General features: G+C 42.6%; 1 protein-coding gene across 1 annotated transcript in view; it reads left to right on the forward strand.

The window, feature by feature from the left end:
* LOC139255855 (inositol polyphosphate-5-phosphatase A) overlaps nucleotides 1–15,316 on the forward strand; it is a 547,723-nt gene that overhangs the window by 211,398 nt on the left and 321,009 nt on the right. Inside the window, exon 2 of the mRNA XM_070874031.1 lies at nucleotides 11,271–11,312. Coding sequence (XP_070730132.1) covers nucleotides 11,271–11,312 — 42 coding nt within the window. The remainder of the gene's footprint in view (nucleotides 1–11,270; nucleotides 11,313–15,316) is intronic.

The raw sequence follows: 15,316 nt of genomic DNA on the forward strand, positions 1-15,316 counted from the left end.
CCCGCCATCCCGGGAATCAGTCTGGTGAACCTTCGCTGCACTCCCTCAATAGCAAGAATGTCCTTCCTCAAGTTAGGAGACCAAAACTGTACACAATACTCCAGGTGTGGCCTCACCAAGGCCCTGTACAACTGTAGCAACACCTCCCTGCCCCTGTATTCAAATCCCCTCGCTATGAAGGCCAACATGCCATTTGCTTTCTTAACCGCCTGCTGTACCTGCATGCCAACCTTCAATGACTAAGAACATAAGAACTAGGAACAGGAGTAGGCCATGTGGCCCCTTGAGCCTGCTCAGCCATTCAATAAAATCATGGCTGCACTTCTACATCAACACCACTTTCCCCCCATATCCCTTGATTTCCTTAGCGCCCAAGAATCTATCGATCTAAGTCTTGAATATACTAATCGACTGAGCACCCTCAATGCTCTGAAGTAGAGAATTCCAAAGATTCACAACCCTCTGAGTGAATAAATGTCTCTTCTCAGTCCTTAATCGCCCACCACTTATTCTGAGACTATGAGCCCTGGTTCTAGACTCTCTACCCATGGGAAACAACCTCTCAGTATCTACCCTGTCAAGCCCTCCTAAGAATTTGACATGTTTCAATGAGATCACCTCTCATTCTTCTAAACTCCAGATAATATAGGCCCATTCTATTCAATCTCTCCTCATAGATCAGTCCTCACATCCCAGAAATCAATCCAGTCAACCTTCATTGCACCCCCTCCAATGCAAGTACATCCTTCCTTAGGAAAGGAAACCAAAATTGTACATAGTACTCTACATGTGGTCTCATCAAAACCATCTAGCATTTTCCCTGCGACTGATATCAAGCTAATTGGCCCATTCTCTTTCCCTCCTTTCTTAAACAGCAGAATTGCATTTGCTAACTTCCAATTCATGGGGACTTTTCTAGAATCTAGGGAATTCTGGAAGATCAAAACCAATGCATCCACTATCTCTGCAGTCACCTCTTTTAAAATCCTAGGCCATTAGATCCAGGGGATTTATCGGCTTATAGTCCTATTAATAGCTCTAGTACTTTTTCTTTACCAATATTAATTACTTTAAGATTGTCATTCCCATTCTTATTAGACCCTTGGTTCCCCACAATTTCCGATATTTCTTTGTGACTTCTACTGTGAAGAGAGACACACAATATTTGTTTAACGTCTTTGCCTTATTCCCCATTATAATTTCTCCTGTCTCTGCCTCGAAGGGACCCACATTTACATTCACGAATCTCTTCCTTTTTGCATGTTAAAGCTCTTACAATCTGTTTTTATATTTCTTGCTAGATTACTCTCATTCTATTTTCTACCTTTTTATCAATTTCTTCGTCATCCTTTGCTGATTTTTAAAACCCTCTCAATCCGCAGGCTTACTATTCTTTTTGGCAACATTGTAAGCCTCTTTTAATCGAATACTATCCTTAAATTCTCCAGTTAGCCATGGGTGTGCCATGTTTCCAGTGGAGTTTTTATTCCTCACGGGAATGTATATTAGTTGGGAATTATGATTTAAAAAAAAATGTTTGCCATTGCTTATCTACTGTCATATCTTTTAATCTAATTTCCTAATCTACCTAAGCCAACTCGCCCCTCATACCTCTGCAATTGGCTCTGTTTAAATTTAAGACCCTAGTTTTGGATTTAAACAAGTTACTTTCAAACTTAATATGAAATTCTAACATATTATAATTATTGTTCCCCACAGGATCCTTTACTGTAAGATTACTAATTAACCCTGTCTCATTATATAATACAAGATCTAAAATAGCCTGTTCTATAGTTGGTTCCCCGACATTTTGTTCTAGAAAACTGTCTTGAATGCATCCAGTGAACTTGTTCTCCAAGCTTCTTTTGCCAATTTGATGAAACAAAGTTCCGCACGCAACTGCTGGACAAAAACCTAGAAGCTGCCCTAAGATGTGCTGTGTCTGTTAAATCCATGCCAGATTTCTGATTGAAAACATTTTGCACTAAAAGGTGGCAGATGTTTTTAAGTAAATATACACAAGAAGTGTATTTCTTGCAGTGTGTGCAAGGCGTTTTCTACTAAAATTAGTGCATGTGGCTCAAATGATGTCACTGTCGCCACGCCCATTGCAGTAGCCCATTGGAACGATAACAAATGAAATAGACACATAATAGCAGTGACTCTGTGCAGGTCTTCATTAGTTGAGTGGAAAGTAGTTATGCAATTTAATTTCAAAATAGTCTTATAACCACAATTATATGCATCTGAATAGGTATTGTCATAACAAGTCGAATCTCTTGAATGGAAATTAGCCTAAGGGTGATTGTATTTTGGCACTCTCCTTCATCTGAATTCGATGCTGTATTCTCCTATATGTATTGGGGGAATTTTTTTCAGAATTACAAAGCTTACATTTTTTCCATGCTCAGTAACTTTTAATCATGCTTAAACCACAGAATAGCAATGTTGTACGATCATTTTTACGTGGATCAATATAGTTTCACAGAAGGATATGCTTTGTTACTTTTTTAATTAAACAATTATGGCAATTTTCCAAGGGTTTACTGCAGCGCATCACCAAACTGAATAAAAGAAAAGCAGATGTCATGATTAGGTGGTGTTAACCGCAGGTTTTAAAAGTTTAACGGTTGTAGGAGGAGGTAACGACTGAAGTAAGTACAAATGTCCACAGTTTTGAGGTCCTGGAAAATAATGAATTAGTGCAGGAGACCTGCAATGATAACACAGTGAAGGTTTAGGGAGGAGTTTATAGGACAGTATATTTAGGGCTTGCATTTATATAGTGCCTTTAATGGATCAAATATCGCAAAGCATTTCATAGAGGTGTGAGGAAAACAGATGCCATACTAGAAAAGGAGAAATTAGAAGGGATGACTAAAAGCTTGCTCAAGCATGTGTTCGTGAGCATGCGAATTGCTCACTATATGTGATGGCCAGTATAACATAGCAAGGTTAATAAAATTAAAAATTATTTTTTATATAATTTTTATAAAACATTTGCCCAGTATATTCCCTTTGAAGTAATATTATTTGTGAGAGTTGCATTCTCATACTGCCTTGGACCTGCAGATGATGATCCACAAGAAAGTTAATTGGTATTTTCAAGGACTTCAGTGCTGAAGTTTCTGTAGTTGGTACTTCGACATCACTTCATTTAACTGAACCTTGGTGACCCCGTGTACCTTGGTGACCCCGTGTACCTTGGTGACCCTCTGTACCCGATACATGCTCCGTGTCCCATCCCAGACTATTACATCTTGTACCCTGCACCCACTCAGTGCCACAGGATCACCAAGAATAATTCAGCCTTTTGTAAAATAAACTCACGTTGATTTTGGTACGAGTGGAGCAGATGTAGAATTCTGTCCAAATTTCAGTTCCTTTCAATTAGCTGGAATCATGTGCTACCTCACTGCTGTGGGATCTTTTACATCCACCTGAGAGGGCAGACAGTGCATCGGTTCAACGTCTCATCCAAAAGACGGCACCTCCAACAGTGCAACACCCCCTCAGCACTGCACCAGAAGAGCCGAGGGCCAGGGGCAGCACAGGTCAGCCCACACTGCAATATGTGTGCGCACTAGATCCGTGCAGCAGAGCTGGTCTCCAATCGTCCTGGTTAACCCTTACCACTGGATAAAAGCCTAGCTCTGTCAAGCCCGTGTGGTGGCTGATGTGCAACGGTCACCACATGTTAATAAAATCCACACACAGGCATCTTCCACCCTCGAGTTCAGGACTGGAATATCTGGTCCTTCATTGAAACATCTGCAAACTCATTCCTTTTGGTGTGGAAGCAAGTCATCCTTGTTCGAGGGACCGCCTATGGTGATGATTTAAACTGAATTTTAGTTTTTGCTTAAATACATCTCAAGAAAGAAGAACCGTACTTGCATTTATATAGCCCCTTATCATATTACTGGAACGTCCCAGTGAATTTGCTTAATTATGAGCTCATATCCAAACCATTTGAGAAGAAATGGAAGCCTAAGGGAAGTGAAGCCTGCCTCAATAAGTCTCTTTTATTACATTCAGTGCACCATAATGAGGTGCGAACCAATGAGTAAACACAGCTGTTTCTGCCTGAAATAAATGGAGCTTTTAAGACGCTATAACCGACGACTTTAAAATTGGTGTTAATGGTTTTTGGCCGATATAAGTAACTGCCTGTTTTAAACATGGATGCTTTTTCCTGTAATAAAAAGAGAAAATGTCGAAAGTACTCAGCAGGTCAGGCAGCATTAATGGAGAGAGGAACAGAGTTAACCTTTCAGGTCGATGACCTTTCGTCAGAACAGACTTTTTTCTCCACAGATGCTGCCTGAGCTGCTGAGTATTTCCAGCATTTTCTGTTTTTATTTCAGATTTCCAGCATCCGCAGTATTTTGCTCAGCTTTAGCCTGTACCCTGTTGAGGAGTGCGAGAGAGGTGCTGCAAGACCTCTTGTTAACAGTCATGACACTTGTTTATAGCTCCAATCTTTCTGCCACTACATTAATTCTCTGCAGAGTAGGCAGAGCATCTACTCTAATTTAACATTTAAAATATTCCATATGAAGATTTGAAACTTCAGAGGAGGTCTGGGCATGTTTCTAAATCTGCTTCAAGCTGGGCTAGAGTTCAAATGTAGCCAGTGTGAGCTCTAACTGGGCTAAGGTGCCCCCTTGAGGTGTCGCACATTGCTCGTCTTTAGTGTGTTCGAGCAGCAGTTCCGAATTTAACACCTGACTTTGATATAACTATGTTTCACACCCGGAACAGCTTCGTACTGACAAGAAAGCAATATAAATGCATCCAAAACATACTGCGAATATTAACCTGGAACTGAGGAGCCATTAAGAGTGTAACTCCCTAGATCTCTCTCATCTAAATGAATTTGAGTATTCTGCTATTTTTAGACAAACAGGACATGGTTCTTCACATGGCTAGTCTCAGCCTGTTCGTGCACTGCCTAATTAAACCATGTGGCTTTGTTACTATAGCAGTAACCTAAACACGACCTTTTATGTAAGTGCATTTGGTCACAATAGCTGCCTGGCTTAATATTATTTGATTACCATTGACAACAAAACCAGAACATACAGATCGTGTATTTTACACAAAATAAGATGAAAATAAGTTGTTTTAATCTAAAATAAAATAAACTGCAATATTATTTAGATTTTGCACAAATATAAATGAAATAATCTTGTGTGCTTCATGCCATTGTAACTATCCAGTTGGAAGGTAAAATACTGCAGTGAAACCTTAATGACTGGCTTTTTCCGTGTATGCAAGGATTAATGTGGCCAGCCAGTGAACCCACTAGGTAAGGATTGAGCATGATTGACGTGAAAATTGTCACATCTCATATCCCATTTGTACAGCTGGCAAAGGTTTTAATATGCTTCCAGCTAACCAGAATTGAAACCTTCTGCTAACTACATCAAGCTGGCAATTGTAATTCACAGCTGAGGATATTCATTCTGAGGCTTGTGTGTGTGCACAGCGGGAATATGATGGCAAGTATTTTTATAACATTAGCAATGGAAAACAATAATGGCCTGGCTTGTCATAGAACATTATGGATAGGGCAGCAATAAAAGTATTTGATTGTTTGGAGCTTTGTCAGTTTGACATAGCCTTGATGCAAGTATTCCAGGTGTAAAATGTTGTAATTGGCTACAACTCCCCTCTACACTTTTACCCCTACCAACCAACAACAACTTGCACTTATATACATAGGAACATAGAAATTTACAGCGCAGAAGGAGGCCATTTCGACCCATAGCGCCTTTAATGTAGTAAAACATCCCAAGGCGCTTTACAGGAGTGTTATCAAACAAAATTTCAGTGGCCACATAAGGAGTTATTGGGACAGGTGAACAAACATTTAGTCAGAGGTAAGTTTTAAGGGGTGTATGAAAGGAGGAGAGAGAGGTTTAGAGGGGGAATTCCAGAGCTTGGGGCCAGGACTGCTGAAGGCACGTCCGCCAATGATGGAGTGATGATAAATCAGGGATGCACAAGAGATCCGAATTGGAGGTGTGCAAATATCTCGGAGGGTTGTAAGGCTGGTGGAGATTAGAGATAGGGAGGGGTGAAGCTAAGGAGGGATTGGTGAATGAGACGGTGCGAGTTAGGATACTAGCAGTACAGTTTTGGATGAGCTCAAGTTTGCAGAGGGTACAACATTGGAGGTCGGCCAGGAGAGCATTGGAATAGCCTAGTTTAGAGGTAGCCAAGGTATGGATGAGGATTTCAGCAGCAGATGGGCTGAGGCATGGGCAGAGACAGGCGATGTTATGGAGGTAAAGGTAAGTGATCTTGGTGATGGAGCCGATATGGGGTTAGAAGCTAATTTCTATCAAATAGGACGCCAAGATTACAAACAGTCTGGTTCAACCTCAGACAGTGACCAGGGAGAGGGACGGAGGGAGAAGACCAAAGACAATGGCACCTATTGTAGAAGTGCACATACGTGGACATCTGGTAAATCCAGTGTTGGGCTTATCTGTAGTGCCACCTCTCCGCACCCCCCGCCCCCCCCCAGCTCCCGCACCCACCCACCTTACCGGCATTTTGTGCACCATTACTCCCAGTCTGGATTTGTGCTTGAAGAAGAATCACTTGATTAGGTACCATAAAGAAAGAAAGACTTTCATTCATATAGCAACTTTCATAACCTCAGGATGTCCCAAATCGCTTTACAGCAAATAAAGTATTTGTGAAGTGTAGTTATTGTTGTAATATAGAGAAACACGGCAGCCAATTTGCGCACAGCAAGGTCCCACAAACAGCAATGTGATAATGACTGGATAATCTGTTTTAGTGATCTTGGTTGAGGGATTATTATTAGCCTGGAAATCAGGGAGAACCCCCCTGCTCTTCTTCGAAATAGTGGCCATGTGATCTTTTACGTCCACTTGCGGGAGCAGATGGGGTTTTGGTTTAACGTTTCATCCAAACAATGGCACCTCTAACACTGCAGCACTCCCTCAGTACTACACTGGAGAGACAACCCAGATTTTTGTGTTTGGGTTTCTGGAGTGGGACTTGAAACCACAACTGGAAACCACTTAGCCACAATTAGATCGCATACCCTATCATAAGCTATCACCTTCAGGAAAGGATTTGTAAGGTTGTAAATAGGGGGGTAGAGGTGGGAGTTCAGGCTAGTGCTGGGGGAGGTGGGATGCTGTCAGTAAAGATCAATTATTTGTTTCACTTTTCTGATTTACCTCAGAATCCTGGGATAGATGTTACACAAAGTCAAAATGTACTTCAAGCTAGCATTGAAAAACAGCTTTGGAAATAATACTACATTGTAAATGCAACATTTCAAATGTGATCCATTTAAAGGTTATTATTGTACTGGAGAATCAGATTCTGGTTGTAAGGAAAAAAGAGGTCAGTGCTGTGTGTATAGAACTGAACAATTCATCACCGTCAGTATAGAAAAGAAAACCCTGTCACACGAGATTACATCAGACAGGTATTTTTGTGGGTAAATTAAAACATTTCCACTGAAAATAGTTGAAATTTGGGATATTCCAGCTTTTTAATACTTGTTTTTGTGTGGTTTTTTGGGCTTATTTGATGTCGGCGTTAGTGAATATCTAGTTGTATTTCTGTGGCTGATTCTTGCACTGATATTAAAACAAACATTGCTTCAGAGTTATATTGTTATCCGAGACACTTAGTACAACGATTTGTGTCGATAACACTGAAACATGCCCTTTACTTTTTTCTCTTCTAGTAATGGCACAGGATTCTTATGATGTGTGACTGCGGAGGTGGACATGTGGAGACCTTGTTAATGTTATGACAGAAGTGCTGTCGGTTCCATTTTATTCTCAGGAGCCATGCTAGACTTAGCTGACACTGTCACTCTAGAACCACAATTACAGAATTAGCAACACATTTAGTTACAATGAAAGCCCACATGCACAAATGCACACGCACATATGCCCACACGTGCGCACACATACACGTGGTTGTCATAAAAAGGCGAGCAATTGTTCCCATAAATGTTCTGATTGATCGATCTACATTCTTCCCCTCCTCCCCACACTCTGAGACAATTCTGCCAAGATAGTGCGAAAACATGCCGAAAAAGTAGGAATCTATGCACATGCCAAATAAAAAGTTTGCGTTCTTGTCACTCAAACCAAATGCTATAAATGGAGCTTAGCCGTAAGTGTATGGGAGTTCCCGTTCGGAAATGCGGCATTATCTTACCATGCTACTTATTATCCTTTCATCATACACATACAGTATCTCCGTCTTGTTTAATGCTGTTCATAAATGTCAGCTGATTACCGCCTGGAAACTTTATTTGAATGTGACTGGAAGACTGGTGCCTTTAGGATCGATTGATTGGTCACCACTGGAACCGTGTTACATATAGCAGTCAGGTTGCCAGAAGTATAGAGCACCCTCTGTGCAAGGGATTAGGACGATGCAGGATACAATCACTTTCTAAAATTTGCTGGTGCATTGAGAACAAGCAGAGAAAGTTCACACACTCTACAGGGCTGTTGGGTGGACATCATTAGCAAGTGATGAGGCTTGAACCGAGAACAAGAGCGCTCCCAAGTGAAATCGCTCAACTGTTTGATGGCAATCACTATTTAGAATTACCTAATTACATCTGTAATGGTCTTGTAGTGGATTAACTACACGTTCACAATCTCACAAGCCATGTTCTTTCCAGGTTACATGACTGCCTATTTATATGTTAACTCTTAAAACTGTGACATTGATGTTACTCTACATGTTCTGGAGTTTCTACTTTGCACAGTATAAGTTGATACGTATGCTAAAGATTACCAGTCAGTGATGATAGCAATAAAAGCAAGGAGTTAATGATAGTTAAAGAGCTGGCTGCCAAAGAGCGATAATGCTGGCATTAAATTGCACATCAATCAGCAGATTATGACATCTTGGGTGGGTATCCTCAAAGGTAGACATCCAGAGCGTCTTAACCTGCCATTTCACTTACGAATTCTGACTGACAGTCTGTATATTGCCTGCGTTTTCTGGTTTCCCTTCAGATTTCCAGCACCTTCCAGCACAGTGTTCCCTGTTATTTTCCTGACTCCAGAGGCAATGGTGCAGTGCTCCAGTTAATCCTATTATGCGGCCAGTACAATAGTACCTCTGCAGCACATCTAACATTTTGAAGATGATGCTTTGGGCTGGATTTTCAACTTTGCTCATTTCAGGGCGGTAATGGCGGTGCGGCGGTAAAGTTTGCGCCTCAGTCAGCAAAATTGGGCAGCTGGGCCTCGAGTGTGGGGCGGAGCGCTAAGGGAGGCACTAGGCCGGCTGAGCATGTGAAAATCCTGAGCTAAAGAGCTGGCCTGTGAGTGCTCTGAGAGAGACCTGGGGGAGAAAAACACCTGAATAAACCCCACCAAAAACATTCCCAATACATAGCCCATGCTTCCACAACATAAATTGCAAAAATCACACTTACCTGAGGTGGACATTATTTAGCTCGCTGTAGCCGGTATAGATCAGACCGCCCGTTTTCACAGGCGGTCCGAGCAGGACGCGTAATGCAGCGCTACGGGTCGGGCGGGACTCAAAAATTGAGCCGCTGTCACAACCAGGGGCGTTGCACACCGGCTCGCCTCTTCCGGGCGGTAATGCTCAGCGTCCTGCCGAAACCGGCCCCGAAAACCCCGGTGGGGCACTGGAAGCTGACCGCCCGCCTAGAAGAGCTTACCGTCACCATTGCTGCCCCGCCGGGGCGAAAATAGAGGTGGACAGGACCAGAAAATTCAGCCAATAATGTTTCTTTAGTTTCGGGAATGTTGGTTAAAGCAATAATTTGGAAACGTTTTTGTGAAGTGAATGTAATAGCTCTACCCCTCCCCCCACCACCTCGACTCTGCTATATAGTGCGACATTGAGCTATACAGGGGACACTCAGAATCCATGTAAAAAAAATGGATCCGTTCTGTAATATCTGTGGAGTCATACCTCTGCTTGAGTCATCTTCAGCAGAAAAGAAGTAGGGATGGAAAAGTGAATAAAAACAGAAAATTCCTGAAGTACACAACAGGACCATAGAATCTGAAGAGAGAACAGAGAAGAATGTTTCAGGCAAACAAATATCTTCTGATTAAAGGTCTAAACCTGAAACGTTATCTTGTCTTTCTTCTTTTCAGGTATCGTTGGGCCTGCTGCCCATTTCTAGCATTTTCTGTTTTTAAATCAGTTTTCCAACATTTGGGAACATAGGAATTGTTAGAGGGAAAAAGCCCAAGCTCCATCTAGTTCACCGTCTACCATCTTGGTAATCACATGATACAATGATAATGAAGTTTTTAATAATCATGGCAATCAATTAGTCTACAATAGACCTAGATGTCGGTTTTATTTTCAATCTCTAAAGAAAAATTAGAGGTCAGAGAAAAAATTAAATGATTTCAATCACGTACTCTCGTCCTTGACTTAGCTTCACCTTCTTGCATGCTGTCTCCGGACCGGAGACTATAATGAGCAGAGTAAAGACCCTATTACATCTTTCGCATTAAGATGTGTTAACCAGGACATTTGGTGACATTGCAGTGTTCTCAGGGCAGATCGGAGATGCTGGGTCTGGCCATCCGAAATAGTCTATTTTTAAAAAAGCAGCAGTAGGAACTTTCAACATTTGATATGTTTCAGATGGCTTAATTAGTTGTTGATGTAATCACCATCATAACAGTCTAGCAATCCTGCCATCAACATGCAATATTAAGGGTACAGCTATGTGATAAATCATTTTCCATTCAACACTGTAATTGTGTGCAGCACTATAGAGTGATTTTTACACACCTTGTATGACAGATAATATTACCATTGTGATTAACCTTTCCAGCTGAGGTGAGTGTTCGTCCTGCATACACCTAATCTTGGGTGTAATCTTCTTTTGAAGTAAAACCCAGAAACTGCTGCATTGCCCACTCAATTCCAAATATTCTCCTTCAGGACTGAAGTATTGGATAATTCTCGTGGAAATGACAAAGGAGGCATTATCTGGGTTTTTTTCAGAGATAGATTGAAGTGAAATGTTCTTTTAAACAGCTTTTAGTACCAGCCTAATGACTTATAGTTCCATTTGGGTTAAATAATCACCATTTTTATTTTAGTTATTGCGCACAAAAAATAAATGAAAGGTTTAAAATGAAACATCCTTTTTGTAACCCCTCAGAGGGCTAAATATAACATAGTCATACTAATGTGTATTTTATGAGCAGTTTATTTACTTTTTGTTACCTTTTTGTGTATTGCAGCCTGAAAATCTACAAAAGAACTGGCTTCGAGAGTTTTATCAGGTAGGAATGTTTTCAAAGGGTATTGAAAACTTCCCCCTCCTGTACAGTAACGTAGCATTCACCGAAAACAAGAACGAAGGGAATTGAATTATTGAATTCACAGCTGAAAAATGTTAGACAGATTATTGGTGTGAAGATAGTATTGTTGCCATTGGCAACGTAGTTGAATGAGATATGTTGTGAGTTTATTAGTGTAGTTTAATTGGTAACGCAATGTATTATTATCCTGTAATCTGCTATTATTTTCTTTTGACCTCCTGAGAGTTAGAGCCCATGATTAGAACTGATCAATAATACTGTCCTCTTGCAGCAGGCTCCTAAAGTGGAGAGTGTTGTCACTCAGGCTGGAAATGTTGCTCTGAAGTTGACCTCTTCCAAATTAAACTTTTTCCATTCTTTCTATAAATCTGCACCGACTCAGCAAAACGTACTCTGTGTCGCTACTGTGCAGCACTATTGAAGTGCTTATAGGAGATTTTACTGGTGAGAACTGACGTGCTTAAAAAGACCTTCCCATTGTTATCGAGGCCTATGTAAGGTTTGATTTGAAAAAGCTTACTTCACTGTGCATTAACCAGTGTCCGTATTTGTTCTCTTGTCATCTGTGGCATGTACTGAATGTAACATTTCTTGCTACCCCACAGTTATGATGCCAAGTCATGGGCTAGAAATTCGGCAGGTTTGATTTTGTAACTTTTTATGGCACTAAATGAGTCACACAAAATTTAGCGCCCAGGCGGAAACTTTGGCAGCGGTTCTGCGTCGGCGCTAAAAATTATTGCCGGTCCATTTTTTTTAGCCGGTTTTATGACGTCAATCGGTGTGCATCGCTGTGCTATCGCCGGGGGATGGAAAATTTGCCAATATCGCCTTTTTTATCGCCGGCCCAAAAACACGCCTGAACAAATCAAGTCTTACCAGGTCAGATCCAGGGAACACTCGGCGCTAACAGTGCCATCTTGAAAAATGGAGCAGAAGTTCAATGCATAAAAGGATTTGGAGGAAAGGCTGTGTTTTACACAATGAGCTTAATGTGAGTTCATAGTTTGCTTTTACGGATATTTAAGGACATTTAAAAGAATGTGGGCTATAATATCTTTGCCATTATTCCTGGCTGCTTTTTCTATGCAGCATCGAATCATGGTAGAAGACTTATTCAAGAGCATTTTGTGTGTAATTGAAGAACTCACAAACGTATGGGGAGGAGGCCTTACCCCCCACGTGTTTACAGGGAACAGCGCTCATACCTGCACCTGTCTGAGGCACAGTGCGTTCAAAGGCTGCACTTCCGAAAAGAGGTTGTCACAGAGATATGCCAGCTGATAAAGGCAGACCTACAGCCTACCAGCAGCATCAGGACTGTACTGCCCGTCACTAAAGGTGACTGCGGCACTTACCTTCTATGCCTCCGGCTCCTTTCAGGCATCAGCAGGGGACATATGCTCCATCTCACAGCACGCTACACATTGCTGCATTCGCCAGGTGACTACTGCACTGTATGCAGACAGGATGGACTTCATAAACTTCCCACTGATCAAAGAGGCACAGAATGAGAGGGCTGTAGGTTTTGCACAAATTGCTGGCTTCCGCAAGGTGCAGGCTGCCATTAACTGTATGCACATCGTCCTGCGAGCACCTTTAGACGATCCAGAGATTTACTGAAACCAAAAGGGATTCCACTCCCTGAAAGTACAGATCATCTGCAACCATACTCAGTGCATCATGGCAGTAAATGTCCAATTTCCAGGGAGCATCCATGATGCTTTCATCTTGCGTGAAAGCACTGTCCCATACCTGCTCGAGCGTCAGCCACAAGGCCATAGCTGGATGCTCAGGGACAAAGGTTACGGCCTTGCCACTTGGCTCATGACCCCTTCCGGAACCCTAAGACACAAGCCGAGCATCGCTATAACGACAGCCATATAGCCACACGCAACATCGTCGAAAAGACAATTGGAGTGCACAAGCAGCATTTCCAATGCCTGGACCACTCTGGAGGCTGCCTGCAATACTCCCCTCAGCAGGTCTCTGAGTTCATTGTGGTGTGCTGCATGCTACACAACTTAGCCATCATGAGGGTATAAGAATTGCCAATGGGGTTTGCAGGACCACCTCAGGAGAGAGGGGTGGAGGAGGAGGACCACAAGGAGGACGAGGAGCTGGGCAATGAACCATCCCACCACCATCTTCTTGGGCGGTCCCTCAAATCGAGGATGACTTCCATGCCAAAAAACAATGAGTTCACTGAGTTCACAGGTGTTTCAATGAAGGGCCTAATATTCCAGGTCCAGAACTGCATTTTGAAGGGTGGAAGATGTCTGTGCATGGATTTTTTTAATGTGTGGTGGCCGTTGCACACCAGCCACCACATGAGTTTGACAGAGCTAGGTCTTGGTCTAGTGGCAAGGGTTAACCAAGACGAATGGAGACTAGCTCTGCTGCACGGGCCTAGTACGCACACATGTCGCAGTGTGGGCTGGCCCGTGCTACACCTGGGCCCATGCATCTTCCAGGCCCCGAATGATGTGGCCCCGTCCTGCGTGGGAACATCAGCGGCAGGTCGGGGCCATAAAAGGAGCGGTCAACGGCGGCCAGGGAGCAGCATGGTCCTTTTTAGATACATGGTCAATACCCGATTTATATATCCATGGAATTAGAATTGGCCCTTACGGCCAAAGGGATCAAGGGGTATGGAGAGAAAGCAGGAAAGGGGTACTGAGGTTGAATGATCAGCCATGATCTTATTGAATGGCGGTGCAGGCTCGAGGGTCCGAATGGCTTGGTCCTGCGCCTAATTTCTATGTTTCTATGAAAGAAAATGTTTTACTTTATGCATGTAACAACCTCAGGCCACCTTAGAATTGGTAATGATTAATTTAAACATGTATGGCTTGAGATTTTCCATTCTCCATGGAGGGGAGGTGGGAGAAGGAATAACACAGTTGATCAGTATTTCAGAACATTTCTACTGTTTGAAATACCCGATCCCAGTACTGCTCGGCTGATTACAGTGCAGGGGAATGTAGCACAGTGAGTACAATACATTCTCTTTGAGACATCCGGTGGTAGTGAAAAGCATTATATATCTTATCTGAATCTGTACATGTTCATATCCCATATCACTGTTCACGTGATGTGATATCTTTTTTTTTACTTATGTCACACTCCCTCTGCTGAACAAATACACCTTGGTGATAGGAAAAGAATAATTAAAACCTGTACCATGCATACTGCGTTGACTAACCAATACCCTCCAGTTCGACGATAGGGGATGGGACGGTCTTGGATCTGGCCTGGAGATGACAAAGGTTGAACAGGTTCCCACTGGTTCTATAGTTTAGTTCTACTCCAGCGGGGAGCTTGTTGAGCGTGAGATGGAGCATTGCAGCGAGGAAGATCGAGAAGAAGATTGGCGCAATGACGTAGCCTTGCTAGACCTCGGTCCGGACGTGGATTGGGTCTGTGGTGGATCCATTGGTCAGGATCATTGTATATCATTGTGGAGCAGGGGGAGGTTGGTGACAAACTTTTGGGGGCAGCCGAAACGGAGGAGGATGCTGTATAATTCCTCGCGGTTAACAGTGTCAAAGGCCTTTGTGAGGGTTGGTGCTGTTCCCTGCATTTCTCTTGCAGTTGTCGCACCATAAAGATCATGTCCGTTGCACCTCGTAGCAGACGGAATCCGCACTGTGAGTCCGGGAGGAGCCCCTCAGCCACAGGGAAAAGACGGTTGAGGAGGATTTTAGCGCTGACTTTCTCAGTGGCCGACAACAGGAAGATTCCTCTGTAGTTGCTGCAGTTAGACTTGTCCCCTTTTTGAAAGATGGTCACGATTATGGCATCTCTTAAGATCTCCAGGCATGCTCACCTCCTTCCAGATGTCATCGAACTACAGTACGCAACGACCCTTGCATCTGTGCACATTCAGAGGCTAAAATCCAAGCCATCGTCAACATCTTCACCGAGGTGTACGAAAGCATGGGCCTTACACTAAACATCCATAA

Source organism: Pristiophorus japonicus, chromosome 3, assembly GCF_044704955.1.
Source record: "Pristiophorus japonicus isolate sPriJap1 chromosome 3, sPriJap1.hap1, whole genome shotgun sequence".
Lineage (NCBI taxonomy): Eukaryota > Metazoa > Chordata > Chondrichthyes > Pristiophoridae > Pristiophorus > Pristiophorus japonicus.